This window comes from Arabidopsis lyrata, assembly GCF_000004255.2.
Source record: "Arabidopsis lyrata subsp. lyrata unplaced genomic scaffold ARALYscaffold_7, whole genome shotgun sequence".
In the NCBI taxonomy this organism is placed as follows: domain Eukaryota; kingdom Viridiplantae; phylum Streptophyta; class Magnoliopsida; order Brassicales; family Brassicaceae; genus Arabidopsis; species Arabidopsis lyrata.
In genome coordinates, this window is record NW_003302549.1 from 3,653,411 (window position 1) to 3,668,200 (window position 14,790).

At 36.0% G+C, this 14,790-nt stretch overlaps 4 protein-coding genes across 7 annotated transcripts; 1 reads left to right on the forward strand and 3 right to left on the reverse strand.

Annotated features, from left to right (window-relative positions):
• The first annotated feature begins 861 nt into the window (after positions 1-861).
• On the forward strand, positions 862-3,482 carry LOC9305320. Of its 2 annotated transcripts, XM_021016839.1 has the most exons (4): positions 862-1,285; positions 1,385-1,551; positions 2,326-2,406; positions 2,639-3,482. In XM_021016839.1, exons 1-4 carry the CDS (start codon positions 1,176-1,178, stop codon positions 3,058-3,060), a joined length of 780 nt encoding a protein of 259 aa, XP_020872498.1. In that variant the 5' UTR covers positions 862-1,175; the 3' UTR covers positions 3,061-3,482. The 2 variants fall into 2 exon arrangements, with proteins under 2 accessions (XP_020872498.1, XP_002867228.1); XM_002867182.2 differs by having other exon boundaries at positions 865-1,551.
• Positions 3,483-3,574: 92 nt separating this feature from the next.
• On the reverse strand, positions 3,575-9,033 carry LOC9303301 (transcription factor MYB3R-1). 3 transcript variants are annotated; one of them, XM_021016835.1, is made up of 12 exons: positions 8,794-9,032; positions 8,233-8,393; positions 8,057-8,111; positions 7,779-7,836; positions 7,518-7,612; positions 7,320-7,423; positions 7,094-7,222; positions 5,157-6,930; positions 4,658-4,905; positions 4,439-4,553; positions 4,096-4,314; positions 3,575-3,898 (listed from the first exon to the last, which is right to left on the reverse strand). In XM_021016835.1, the coding sequence occupies exons 2-12, from the start codon at positions 8,301-8,303 to the stop codon at positions 3,779-3,781; spliced, it is 2,988 nt and encodes a 995-aa protein (XP_020872494.1). In that variant the 5' UTR covers positions 8,304-8,393; positions 8,794-9,032; the 3' UTR covers positions 3,575-3,778. The 3 variants fall into 3 exon arrangements, with proteins under 3 accessions (XP_020872494.1, XP_020872495.1, XP_020872496.1); XM_021016836.1 differs by having other exon boundaries at positions 3,586-3,898; positions 8,779-9,033; XM_021016837.1 differs by lacking the exon at positions 8,794-9,032 and adding an exon at positions 8,474-8,756 and having other exon boundaries at positions 3,586-3,898.
• A 472-nt stretch (positions 9,034-9,505) lies between these two features.
• On the reverse strand, positions 9,506-12,175 carry LOC9305321 (la protein 1). The gene is made up of 10 exons (XM_021016838.1): positions 12,035-12,175; positions 11,882-11,960; positions 11,641-11,790; positions 11,205-11,347; positions 10,940-11,088; positions 10,712-10,834; positions 10,324-10,618; positions 10,070-10,217; positions 9,904-9,976; positions 9,506-9,792 (listed from the first exon to the last, which is right to left on the reverse strand). The coding sequence occupies exons 1-10, from the start codon at positions 12,083-12,085 to the stop codon at positions 9,702-9,704; spliced, it is 1,302 nt and encodes a 433-aa protein (XP_020872497.1). The 5' UTR covers positions 12,086-12,175; the 3' UTR covers positions 9,506-9,701.
• Positions 12,176-12,500: 325 nt separating this feature from the next.
• LOC9305322 (putative defensin-like protein 230) lies at positions 12,501-13,097 on the reverse strand. Its single transcript, XM_002869205.2, has 2 exons — positions 12,956-13,097; positions 12,501-12,750 (listed from the first exon to the last, which is right to left on the reverse strand). Exons 1-2 carry the CDS (start codon positions 13,020-13,022, stop codon positions 12,554-12,556), a joined length of 264 nt encoding a protein of 87 aa, XP_002869251.1. The 5' UTR covers positions 13,023-13,097; the 3' UTR covers positions 12,501-12,553.
• Between the last annotated feature and the right edge of the window lie 1,693 nt (positions 13,098-14,790).

Sequence of the window (14,790 nt, forward strand, 5' to 3'; positions counted from 1 at the left end):
ATGAAACCCGTGTTCAAAAAATCGTTAGGCGCTAGTCGGACGGTAAGGGTGCGCCTAGCGCCTAGCAAAGAAATCGGAGATTACACGGAGATTAATCGAGGATTAGTTTTAGGGCTATTTAATGTTTTTAAAACATATTAATCCATTATAAATAAGAAATTTATATAATCTTGTTTTTAAAATTGCATTAAACACATGAAAACAAGAATTTAAGGTCAAATTTATGATTTTTATACAAACTATGAATATAAGTGGGACGTTTTGAATTTTAGATCAAAAAAAAAACAATTGGGTTAGGCGCCGTCTAGGCGGGCTAGGCGGACGCCTAGGCGGTCTAGGCGGACAAAAATCGGATCACCGATTTTTTTAATCGATTTGGACAAAATCGCCGCGGTCCCCTTCCGATCAGCGCCTAGGCGGCCGATTTTTAGAACAAGGGATGAAACATTACAATTTGAAACTAAAATCCTTATCGTAAGTGCTGATTGGTCGATTCTCATTGTTTTTTTTTTTTTTCAATGACCGATGTAAAAAATTTACAAAACAAACTTAATCAGCGATTACGAGTGTACACCTATAAAATTAAATATGAATTATCACTTGACAATGCTATGAAACTGTTAAATCCACATCTTACAAAATTCTATCATAAAAAAAACATTTTGTCTTATTTAGTGATTGGTGTGATACAAACCTAAACCAACTTGGTACACATTAGACTATCACTTTTTATTATGTTAGATGTATTCATCTACTTGCATAAATAATTGAGTTTTATAAATAAAATAAAAAATTATATACAGGAGTGTTAATTCTAACTTCATCAGTTGAAATAATCAGGACTCTAAGCTAAGCATATATTCTAATTTCTATGATTACGATATGTAATTGAGCGGGAAATAGGGATAAATTCGAACTTTAACAAACTATTGGGGTCAATCTGTAATTATACAGAAGTTATCAAAGCACGTACCCTTTACACGCGCCTAATTGTTTCTGCGTCACCTTCTCAATTCTTCTTCCTCATTTCCCAATTCGGAGTTCATTGATCTATCTAGGGCTCCTGATAAACTTTGAAAAACCCTATTTTTTGATTTCTTCGTGGATTACTAGTCTGGTGAAAGGGGTCTAATTCGATTGTGGATTAGGGTTATTTTTTTTTATTGCTTCTTTCAATGGCGATCATTGGAGACGCGTTGCGTCAAGCGTTTATGCCAAAGCAAGAGTACGAGAGCCTTAGGGAAGAAGATAGAGCCTTGATTAAGCTTCAGAGGCCCACATTAATGTATATCGTGGCTTTACTTAGCTTTGTCATCTTCACTTGCACGATCGTCAGCTTGAAAATTGTATTTCCTTCGAATGTTCTAAAGAGGCCATTTTGCAGCGACGTGAAGCTACAACCTTTGCCTATCTATGGCAAAGCTCGTGACTCCGATCTGTTTCCCGGTGCTTTTTACTTGACGGATCAAGAAACTGTGGATTATTACTGGATGGTCGTTTTCGTTCCCTCGACCATAATTTTCCTTGTATCATCTGTTTATCTTGTAGCAGGTGAGTGTCAAGTCTCTAGAGTTTGTTCTTTGTACTTTCATATCTCCAGAGCTGGGCTTGCATTTGTGTTTTGTTCTCTGATTTCATTCGATGATGCTCAGTTCTGAGTGGCTTTTACGCTAGATATCTCTTGATGCTTGGCATATTTCTGACCAAATGGCTTCTGACTTTTTCGATTATTTGTGAGGTGAAATATTGTCAGAGAGGGTTGATTGATTGATGTGTCCTCAAAATCTGAATGCTTGTTGTTAGGTTTAGTTCTAGAAATCACTCGTTTTGATTGAAGCCACTATATGAAGACAGGTCTAGTTCTGTGATGGTTCAGGTTTATTGGGGTTTAGGGGTTTTAGCTATAGAGCAAACTGTGGACTTTGCTAAATCTAGTTTATTCCTCTGACCTCTGCTAGATTTTGTTGGAATTTGAATTTATATGGAAGAAATTTGGTGGATCTGATTTATTTCCTTTATAGCTTTCCGTCTCCACATGGCAGCCCTTCTAAGGTCTAATTCTCTAAGTTTTGAGGATTCTTACTTTTCAGTTTGAATGATAAGAGAGATGTATCAAAGTTGAGCCAGCTTTGTTTACCACCAGAATTTTATTTTTACTTGTAAATTGAGCTTTTGGAGTCGAGTCCCATCTATTATCTCTTTTCGTTCTGTCCTTCAAGAAGTAACTCCAACAATTTCTCATTTGTGTTCTCTTTTGTTCATCTTTTCATAAAGGTGTGGTATGTCTTCTTCTTATATTCTCGCTATTTTGTTGCAATACTGCAGGAATTTTTGTGGCTTATTCCGCTCCTCACCGTCATGGGTTTTTAAAAGTAGTTGAAAATAACTACTGTGCTTCAAGAAGAGGTATACTCTCTTCTCTCTTTAATGGCTTTCCATATTTGAGTTTTGTATTCCATGCATTCGTGTAATAGATTCATTCATTCATTCAGTGCCAGACTTTATTTTATAGAATTTTATGTATAATTCTATTTCATCTGCTATTAATTACAATCTGGGCTCTTCAGAGTTTCCTATCACTAAGCTTGGACCTCAAATAGGTTATTGACCTTCTTTATCATGTCCAATAAATTCACAGGTGGGGTCCGTTGTCTGTCAATTCTGAATGTTGTCTTTGCTATCATCTATGGTCTACTTGCTATATTTCTCGGCTCAAGCCTCCTGACACTAGGAAGCAGCTGTTCTGTGCCTTTGTTTTGGTGCTACGAGATTTCTTCATGGGGTTTGGTAATCTTGTACGCTGGAACTGCTTTCTCCCTTAGAAGAAGAGCTGCTTTAATTATTGACGAAGGAGAGTTTGGGAACAGAAATGATCAGGGCTTGGAGATGCTTGAAGCTAATCCTTTGGAATTCACACCAGACGTTGAAAGACGAGTGAACGAGGGGTTTAAAGCATGGATGGGACCATCTTTGTTATCATCTGATGAAGAAGACGAACCCGATTTTTACAATGAAGTGCCGAATGTAACTCGTACTCTTTCAAGCAGGCAAAGATCTTGATTCTTGAGAAAAGAATTTGGTATGACACTTATGCAAACCTCCAAAGATGATTGCTTCAGAGATTGGGCTCACCAAATTGTGCCCTCGGTCATTCTCGGGTTTCTTTCATGTCTGTGCTTTCTGCTGATGTTGTTTATGGACAGATCATGAGAAGATTTGGATCCGGAAGATAAATCAGAGCGGTTAGGATTGTTGCGGTTGTAGATACACATACAGTGGATCATCAAGATTGGTTTGGTTCTGTCTTTTGAGCAGTCCATGGTCGGTTTTGATCGTTTACATTGGTTATTGTCGGAATCTTGGGTTTGTAACATTAATCGCATCATAAAGGATTATTACTATAAAGTATAAACTACTCCCCTAGCCCTAAAGAATAAGAGAATCTTTGTCTCCACGATATCAAATTATAAACTTTGATGTTATACTACAAAACTTGGATGGTTTTTTATTGGTTTTACGAATCCTTATTGTGAAAAATTCTTAGCATTCGATACGGGGACGAAAACTTTTGGAGTTCAAAGTTAATTTCTTGAGAACAAGTTACTTTTCCGCTATTTAATCAATTGTATTCAGAGTTGTGAGATCTACACATTAAAAAAAATTAGAAACAAGAAAATTGGACAAAGAGGGAATAAAAAAGACATACACATATGAGATCAAAAAATTGAAGGCGAGAATGAATGTCCCTTCAGAGCTCTATGAACAAAACCAGCCTTCACTATCTGCAACTCTTCAAAAGGTAAGATGATGGGCTCGAGTAGCCTCCCGGAGAAGCCGAGGGTACCGTTGCTTTCCCTGGTGTCCCACAATCGCTGAAGTCTAAGGTGCGACACTCCACCTGCATTCCACAGTGAATTGGTTCACAGTAAGTCAATTTATAAACTCAAACTCAAACTGTTATTCCTCTTATCTCTACCAAGTTCAAGATCCAGTTTCAACATTAAGTTAGAGCAGGTGAATTAATTCGAGGACTTAATCGGTTTGGAACTTGTTAAGAGTTTGTATGATATATAATGTGTAAGCTGAAGGTGAAACCTGAGATCGGTTTCCAAGCTGATCATGAGGCTGGTGCTGATTTTCTTTCCCTTGAATGGACTTGTTCAGCTGTCTCTTCTTGAGTATCGTTTCAGGTGTATCATTACCTAGAACTTCCAAGGCATCTGCATATGCCGTAGCCGAGTGTTCACTCAAATGCTTCATCAGTCCTATGGCATCATAACTTTTCTCGCCGGGACTCATAAAACACCCAATATCCTGGACAGAAAAAAAAAGAAAAACAACAAAGAATATACGTCCGTCAACAGGCGCTTCAATCTAAAACAAAAAGTAGAACATCCAGAAACTAGTTTTATTCAAAGTTATTCCATCTCATATTTACCTCAAATGTAATTTCTGGAGGCAACTTTGGACTTTGCAAGAAAGTACCAAAGAGTAAAGGAGATTTCCACGGTGATGGGGTATCAAGGAGTTTTCTGAACGGAGTTCCATCAAATCTGGAAAACAAGTGGAACCAAAACAAATTAGGATACTTTCCAGCTAATATGATTCAACAGCAAAATCACCTACCAAAAACATACAGAGGAAACGTAAAACTTACATGTTGAAGTTTTCAATATCAAAGCTAGTCTCTGCAGTGTTAGTTTTATCAATTTCTGATAAAGGAATAGAATCCACTGTGCATGAAGGTTCTGATGAGATTTCTTCGGTTGGAATATCACCAAATGATCTTTTGTGCTGGTTTGATAGATCTTTCGCACTTGTATTAACTTTGTTATCTGGTCTAGATCGAGTCATACCAGGAGAACACAGTCGTATCTTAACAAAACTTCCAGAAATTTCTTGGTCCTGGTGCAAGGGCAAGCAAGAGATTAAAGCTTATAAGGTTAAGATATGGGAGATTTAGCACTAGATGCAATGTGTTTGAGCAAATGTGATTGATACGATCTCACAGGAAGAGATTTCAACAAACTAGATTGATGTGTTATGCAACAAGAAGTTCACTAATAGACTGGATAAATGTATACCAGACATTGCATGAGATGACTGGGATTTAATAAGTGATACCAGATAATATGCAAGGACAAAGACGGGCTTACATTTTTAGCTGAAGCATCACCGTCATTACATCCTTTTTCATTTTGCATAGAAGTCACTCCAGCTGACTCTAAGGTTTCCTTTGGTTCCTCATCTATCGGAATCATTTCTTGATCTGACCGACCTGATGCAGAATTTCTGTTATCTTTGTCTTTGGAAGGGGAGGCACATCTATTTTCATTTTCAGGAGAGTCTGACAGACGAGAGGACATGCAATCACCTCCTTCATCAAGCATTACATCTAAGCGAGAAAAATCATTAGCCAAGGAGGAAGTCGCAGCCCTTTTAAGCTTTTTGTCTTTTCTTCTATCAAGCACAGGTGACAGCAAGTCTCGATGCCGCTTCTTTAAGATGGATGGTGCACCACTAAAATTTTTGGCAGCATCATTAAGCATGACATCAGGGCTCCTATCGTGACACGGTGAATCCCATAACCTTAACGGAGTTGTACAATTCATTGAAGAAATCATCAACTGGCGGATACCAAAGGGACTGTACTCTTGCCGTAAGTCATTATTTGATGGTACAAGATCACAGCTGAAGAAAGGAATATCTGCACTTGGAAAACGTGGAGGTTCATAACAAAGAGCTCCTTTATCTTTTTCAGCTGGCTTATCATCGATAGGAAAATAAATCTTGTTCACTCTAGAAGGAGAAGAAAAACTATTCAGAGGTACTAGCTTCATAGAATCCTTGGGAATATATGACAGCCCCTGTTGTTCTGGGATGCCATCATTATCATCATTGCCATGGGAAGTTACATGTCCATCAGTGTCGATGAAACAGTCATTTGTATCAGTTTTACGTTCTAATTCAGTAGCTCCAAAAAGGTGACAACCCTGTATAGGAGCGTTGGAATCATTACAGAGTAAAAGTGAGTCCTTCAAGTCTGAATCTAACAAAGGGACACAATTATGACCCGCCAGGCCCTCAGAACTTGAAGGATGCCAGGACAAAGCTGTAGGTTTCCCAGTTTCATGATCCTGAGTTTCTGCAGCCTGAGAACAAAGAGATCCTTTGCCCTTTTGAAGGTCAACCATATTCCGACCTTGTTCACCAGAAGATATACTGCTATCTTTCACGGTATCAGGAAAAAGAACCCTACAACACTCCTCATCCGTGATCAAAGTTTGAGCTTCTGGATCTGTGTCCGAGTTTGGCAAAGAAGGTTGATCACTTAATCTTACTGAACTTTGAAAAGCTTGTTGAAGTGCTTGATTTTTTCCGTAGTTGTCCATGTTATGGGTCAATAAATCTAGATCGAGGTCCTGTTTAGCATCATTAGATACACCCTGCAATTGATCCTCAGCAGCTGTGGTAGTTCTAACCTCGTGAGCACAATTACGATTCTGAATCTTCTTTGAGCATTCTGCTTCACAAGAAATTTCGGGGACAACAATTTTGACATCTTCAAAGGAAGGGTAGTACACTTCTGCATGAGATGCAGCGTTTGAGATTTGCTGCTTTGTTCCCGAATGAAATTCAGGGATGTAATATTCCTCATTTCCAGGTTTAACCTCATCTTGTAAATCGTTGGTTGATTGTGAGAAAACAGTTGAAGCTTGGCTGCATTCTGATTCTTCAGCATCAACCCCTGGCCTTGAATTACCTTCATCTCCACTGCTGTGCATCCATGAGGAAGATGAAGCGATAGATTTGTTCTGAAGGGCAATTAATGGTGAGCTTTGACACTGATCTAAAAGACCTGATGCATAGTAGGAATCCAACTTCTTCTTAACTGAGCTGTTCCAGTGATTTTTTATCGAATTATCTGACCTATGGGAAGGTAAGAACAAATAAATAAATCACCAAAGTAGGAAGGATAGACCACAATTATCAGCATCAATTTTTTTTTATTCCATCTACGAAGCCACCAAATTTTTAGGAATATGTTACACCTATTCTGTTATACTAGGACCCATGGAAGAGACATATTTACCTTCCTGGCAAAAATTTCATAAGCTCTGCCCATTTATTCCCATAAATTTGATGCGCACGAATAAGAGTAAGTTCCTCTTCTTGAGTCCATGCATTTTTATTAATCCCAGGGTTAAGATGGTTATGCCACCTACATCAGCAACAATATTGTTCATGTGCGTCGAAGTACCACCCAATGTATATAAATATCATTTTATCGGAAAAGAAGTACAGAGAATGTGCATTACCTTTCCCTACATTGCTTTCCTATGCGCCCAGGCAAATGCTGAGATATAGTAGACCATTTCTTTGGCCCATATTTTTCAACCAGGTCAATTATTGTGTTATCCTCCTTCAAAAATATGGAAAAATAACATGTCATGGAACACATTACAGATGCTAAGGTGTAAAGGACTCAAATTGAGTAAATCAATTCACCAACTCACCTCTTTTGACCACGGTCCTTTCACAAGCTCTGGGTTCAAGACCTTTTGCCATCTATGAAGACACTGGACATCAGTCCGATCCTTAAAACATTCAGCTGAAAAGGTGAATCAAATAAAATCACACATTACTTTCACCATACTAACTAAAGACTAAATATAAACATGGCAGCTAAAATAGAGTATTCTTGATTTGATCTTCACATACCCTGGAAAAAGAAACTGGGAAAACAAGAAGAAATCAGAGTTTGCTATTCGACTTACCTATCTTCTTCCAGTTCTTTCCTTGAAAACGCTCAACAGCTTTACACAAAACTTCGTCCTGATCCAGAAAAAAGGAATTAATCTAACAGAAAACTTCATACAGACAAATTCTTCAATAGGTGTATTAGCTAATGGCAACTAGTTAAATGGAACTGTGCAAAGCAACAATAGGGTGGGATAGAGCCAACTGATTACGCTCAGCCAGTGTTCCGGGATACATGAAATGAAGCATGGAAGAATCAGATAGACAACAAACAAGACACAGGAACAGAACGCACCTCTTCGGGTGTCCATTGTCCTTTGGTGGATCGCCTTGCAGGGCCAGATGTCCTCCTATGAAAATGTGACAAAGAGCTTGCAACATTATTAACCTGAGAATGCCTAGTTGAATGCAAAATTTGGTGCCAAAAGCAATCCAACTTTAACATTGAAAGGAACTGAGAAGTGAGCGTACCCTTGTTTTCCTTTCAGATCGACTTGGAGACTCTCTTGTGGAGTATTAGGAGCTTTCATCTCACGCTTCATAGTTAGCAAGGAAAGCGATATGAAAAATCCCAAAGTCGGTCTCTTTGATATGACTTACAAATCATCATAAGCGAAGCACAATACTACAATCTGAAACAAAGATAAATCCATAAAATTAAAAACACAGTCGGACTAAACAATCAGCATTAGCTTACATAAATATACAATACCTCAGCAAAAGAGCAAACATTCCCAGAAAAACAACTAAGAAATTTACAAAATGAAGAAGGCAGCTTTAGATTATAAGATTGGATACATAAAACCTAAGATAAGAAGCTTGAACTAGTTTCAGAACCCAAAACAAAAACCTCCAGAAAAAGCTTCGAACTTGCTCTGAACAAAATCGAACCTTTTGATGAAAAAAAGAAAGAGAAGCTTCAAAGAGTAGATTTTTGATGTTGGTTCAAAGATCAGGAAGAAGTCTCCGTGAAAACTAAACAAAATGTGAGCATAAGAGAAGGAGACAAGGTCATACGAGAAAGGGTCACACCTTACAGATCCAGGAAATCCAGATTAATCAAAGTAATTAAGACGCTGTGAATCCAGACGAAGAAGAAGAAGAAGAACACAAATCGAAATCGAAATCGAAGTCGAGAGAGAGAGAGGTATTCAAAACTCAAACATGGAGAGGCGGAATTCGAAGAGAGAGAGAGAGAGATCAAAACAAAAAGGGAAAGTGATCTCAGCCGTTGATTTCAATCTCGGAATCTAGCTTAGTCTCTAGTCTCTCCCATAAAGTTTCATTTTTCTTATTTATTTATTTCTGTGTCTTAGTTTTTCTCTTCTAAACAACATTCAAATAGCAAGCATTTTTTCTTGTTTTTCGAAGCTATGAAAGAACAGTTCTCTCATGAAATTGCCAGTAACAGCTAATTCTAAAATCAGCATTAAACCCTAAAAACAATGTGGACAAAGTCAAACGAGAAGACCAAGAATACCAAAACTATTTGATTTTCAAAATTAATTTTAACTAAAATATCCATATAATATTACCACTGAGTTAATACAGTTGTAGAATTTTTAAGGAATAGTTTTGGCAGTTAATAATTTGTCTTTTAGAAAGCTTCCCAAAAATACCTTAAGATCGATTTTAAATAATTAAGGAAAGAGAAATGTGCATAAGAAGGCACATAAATCATAATAGAAGGGAAAAAAAAGGTAGACAGTACTCAGTAGTAGTAAAAGCTAGATTCTTGCGCAAATAAAACAAAACCAAATATGACTAAACCAAAATTTGCTAAATAAGCAGCTATTTCTAGTTATAACATCACAAGAGTCACAAGTAGAGAGATACGGTTTTGACTGTGATGTATACATAAAATTAAAGTTGCAACTAGAAAATATATTAAAAACAGAAGCAGTCACGAGCTAATGAGAGCCAAAGTCCAAAGAAAACTCTCATGCTTCCACCTTCTGAGATTTGTTCCAGCGACCACCCGGGGAATCTGATCCCCTCTTCCGCCCGAATCTCCCTCCTCTTCTTCCTCCCCTGCACAGACCATGGCCGAGTATATTATTATATAAACCACACAGAACTTCATTTGAAACCAAATCATAACCATTTTATAACTAAGAAACCCCAACCAAAACATGAACTCACCTTCCTCCACGGCCACCCTTGTCAAACCTATCTTTGCTGCGAAGGAGAGTCCAATATTCCTTTTCAGCTTCGCCTGACAGCACAACATTATAAACAAGCAACCATTTAACTAAAGCAGACCAAATGTTTAGTTAAAAGATAAGATGGATTGAAAAAGTGCTTTTACCGGTAACAGGTTCTAGGACAGCGATGAAATTCTTCACGGCTAGTCCACCTTCTTTGGCTAATACTGCTGCTGCACGGGCTTTCTGGGATGCTTCAGGTTCATCAAACCTAAGGTAACCCGTCTCAGATCCCATCTTGAAATCCACAAACTTCACAATAAAAAGAATAAAGGAATCAGTATCAACAATGGGTAACAAACCAAAAAACTGTTATATGTGAATGATGACAGACAGCTAAGTAAAACTGATGTAGTACCTTGACATCACCAAATTTTCCGAAAACAGCCTTAAGATCTTCGCGCAAGACAACATCTTTATTATCTTTATGGGTAGCTAGAGCACCCTTTTCTTCTTTCTCATCATCTTCATCCTCTGCTCCCTGGGCCTGAACCTCATCAGTGTTTTCTTTATCAGCATCAGGAGTATCTGCTGGCTTTGATTCACTTTCATCCATTGTTTTATCAGTTGTCTCCTCAGAATTTTTTTGTTCCGTGGTACCCTCTTCAGCTGAGCGCTTCAGGGTGAATGAAATGATCAAACCCTTGGGATAACTATAATATGATAAAAAAAAAAGCCATAATCAGATCAAGAGAACTATCAGCAAGAAAAGACCAGAAATTTAATAGCAACAGTCAAACCCCTACTCAGGCTCATAATCAGAATTGTTTTTGTGATCGGAACCATTCTTCTGATTTGCAGATCCCTTTTGAGGTTGGTAATTAGCAAATTTTACTTCATCCTTCTCCCTTTCATTATCAAAATCTTTCCTGAAAAGAAAATATCACCTTTAAGTAACCCATACAAACAATCAATAGAAAGACTTGTAAAATGAGAAACAGTCAGCAAACAGGACCAAGTATATGATTACTTACTTTGGTTTCAGCTCCAACTCCTGACCAGCAAAGACCAAATTCTGCTTCATAACATTCTGGGCTTCCTCTTCTGTAGGAAACTCAACTAAGGCAACACCGGAAAATATCCTCGACTCTGCTACATGACGAGGCATCCTCACACTATTAACCTGTAAGGAAAACACATACATATATCACAAACTTGTATAACCAGGTAATCTAACTGTTAATACTTGTGATAAATTTTGAACAATGGAGAAATACTTATAATTCAATAGTGGCTTACCTTTCCATACTGACTGAAAAAGGATTCCACATCTTCTCTTTTAACATCATAGGAGAAAGGTGACGCAGCTACTGTTCTAGCATTAAGTTGCTCAACCAAATCTTCCAGCTTCAACAATTCAGTACTCCTACCAACCTTTTTCCCTGTTTAAGCGAATCCAACAAAAATTGATCAATAATAAACTGTAAGAAAACATATTTCTCCAATCTGAACACCACATATTATCAAATTCGTAAATTCCACATGCAAAGACTTTTCTCAATGAAACTAAGTTTAAACTTTGCACTACACAGGCCATTCACCTATATTTGAAACTCTCAAACACCTATCTTTCTTCTAAGATTTCACTACCTCGGTTGAATCAACTAGAGCAATTGTTAATTATATCCAATCCCACCATAAATTTGATTCTCTATCATACGCTTAAAAGACTCACCATCTTCTGAGATCTTGAGAGCAGAAGAAGTTCTAAGAGTAGCAGCAACAGCTTTGATGGTATCTTCAGGAATATCATCTCCTTTAGAATCACCCAACTTCAAATATCCTCTCATCTTACTAAAGGAGCAAATCAACGCCAAACTCACCACTGTGTCACAAACCAAAAAATTATCAATTAGCGATAACAAAATAATCAAAAGACACAGCGATTGAATTAGTTTAAAAGTTTGAAACTTTACAGCCATCTTCACTCTCTGTAACAGTCTTCTTGAGGAAATCGTCAATTGGAAGATTACTATCACTGAAGTAGAACTCCACCTGAAAAATCGATACCAAAATTGAAAAAACTGGTGAAGCCAAAGAGAAACCGAAAGAAGGAGACAAGTTTGAACCTGGCGAAGAACAGTTTTGGCTGTCTCTTCGGTTAGACAAGGAATCGACATAATTGTTCACTGGCTCGAGAGAGAGAGAGGTCGAGAGGAGGAAGAGAGAAGAAAATTTGAGAAAGGGGACTAGGGTTTAGTGAGAGACACAGTTTCCATTTTCTTCTAAGTTTTCGAGTCAATTGCCATTTTTTTTTTTTGTATTTCCATAATAACCCTTGTACTTTTCATTACTATCAATTTAATCACACCACTATGCTTTAGAATATAACAAAATTACCCCGAATAATCCTGTACTATCTCATTCACCCCCACTACACTTTATATTTCAGCAAAATATTACGTCCTTTCGTTGGAAATTGATCAATATTTTCATGATTTTTTTCAATGTTCAAGATCATGACTTGAACAAAAAATTAATACTTTAATCAACATAACAATTTTTTTTGGGTACAAACTCTAACAACTTTTCTTATTTAGTAGTAAATTAAAGAGATGTTGATTATATTATAGAGTTACAACTTAAATTTATTTAGGAGTACAATGAGATTTACATTCGCAATAATGTTTGTACTTGTGTAACATGATAACGTTATTGCATGTGCAACTAAGAAACTTTTTTTTAGATTGATCCGTCATGTATCTCATGCACATCTTTTCTCCGTCATTGCTACATTTACCGTCCAAGTCTCCTATTGTTGTACACAGTTTCTCTGCTTCCACTTCTATTGTTTCATCAACCACACAAACCAAAAAACGCTAATTTTAGTTACAAAAACTTTCATTGGATAAACAAATGACAGTGCAATAACTTCAATATTAAACATATATGCTAGAACAATACTTTTGTTTTCTTTATCGCAAAGCGATTAGAAAGAACATCATTGTTTATTATCCGAGTAACTTACAAAAAACTAACATATATATTACCTTTACCACCTCTCAGAACGAGAAACATGAGAATATAAGAAACTATAAACCAAGTAACAGATCTCATATTTGAAAGCTGATCACAAGAAAGATTATCTCTATAGTTCGTTTGTCTCTCGGAATTTATCTTCTTTCTCAACAACACTCATAATAAATAAATATATTCGAGATACAGTAAAAATAGATGCATCTTTTTTTAGAATTATGCTTTGGAAAATAAGTTCAACGAGCCATTTTCTTAATTAGCGAGTTCGACGGATCAACTCTTTCTTTTTAGAAAAATTCTTCTTCGAAAATCTACTTATTATTTTCACTTTTTTTTTTTTGTGCGTGTACTAATTGTGATGACACATCACCTATTATTTTTAAAACATGCCATATAAACTATTACAATTCTAAACTGACAAAATCCATCACACGTTCAATCATAAAACAAATTTTCGGATTGTCACTGAGATCAATCCTAGTAGCAAGGAATTGCTAAAGCAGACCATGGGAAAACATTCAGGCTGTGTAGGAATAACTCGTGGAGAGTACCGTCGAAACATAGGCGGATGACAAATTCCTATAATTAAAGAGGACGTGGGGGAGATCATCGAGGAAGCTCAGCGAGGATGTTATCCATAAGAAAAAAGCTTAGGAAGTGAACTTTTTTTTGTATTAATTATATTGAAACACTAGAATTTAACCCGCGGTATACCGCGGGGCTATATTTTTTTAAAAAATGTAATGTTAATTTTTAAAAGATTAACTGAAGATATATCATATTAATTTATATTTTTAAATGTAGATATCTATCTATCAATTTTTGTAGTATAGATACGAAAACATACATTTTTTTTAAGTAACGATGTATGGTGGATTTTAAAATTTTGAATATTTTACTCTGCAGTATATCGTGGGTCGGTTTTTTTATAAATAAAAATTTTAAATTTAAGTTGGATTTGTTTTGTTAATATTGTTTCTTTTGTTTTGTGTTTAAGATTGTATAATTGTATTTTGATTGTTAATTTTAGAATTTCATCCGTGATATACCGTTATTTATTAATATCGACCCAAACCCGTCATCCCATATAAACCCGTCTATATTATCTCGTTAGCTAAATTATTAGTATTATAAAATCCAAGAAAATAAATTATTATTGTTATAAAATCTAATAATTTTATGATCTCACCCGTAGTATACGGTTCTTTGAACGATTTTAAATTTATACTACTAATATATATTTTAAATTTATCATATAAAGTATATGATTTCAAGTTTTTGTGTTTTTTTTTTTATTTAAATAAAGCAACGACTTAAATGATGATAGATATAGTTCTTTTTTCTGTATGTGTATTTGATTTTTCTATGTGAATATTTTGATTATTATAAATTAGTATTTTTATTGCTATGTAAAATGTTAATATAAATATTTGCTATAAATGTTTTTGAAGATATATGGAAAGATTGTGTAGAGATTTTTAGAAACAAATTAGGCAAGATATTGTTTGGTTAATATCTTTTATTTAAATTTTGTAAAAGTAATAGTAAATGCCAATAGCATTCTTTGTAAATACTGCCCAACCCCAGAATTTATTTGCTAAAAGTGTTCCAAAAATGTAGATATAGATAGTTCATCAATACTATAGTTTTAGAGACTTACATATTCATCTACGGTATGCTTTGTATATTGCTTCCATGGGTGGAGGATCTTGACCTGGATGTGCCACTTTGTTTTGAAATGTCGTTGTGGTATATGAATCCAACAACCATTTTTTGCTTTTTTGTCTTTTGTGAGCAATTTTTTTGGAGTAACTTTAGGTTATTTAGAATGATAAAAATGAAATGCTCT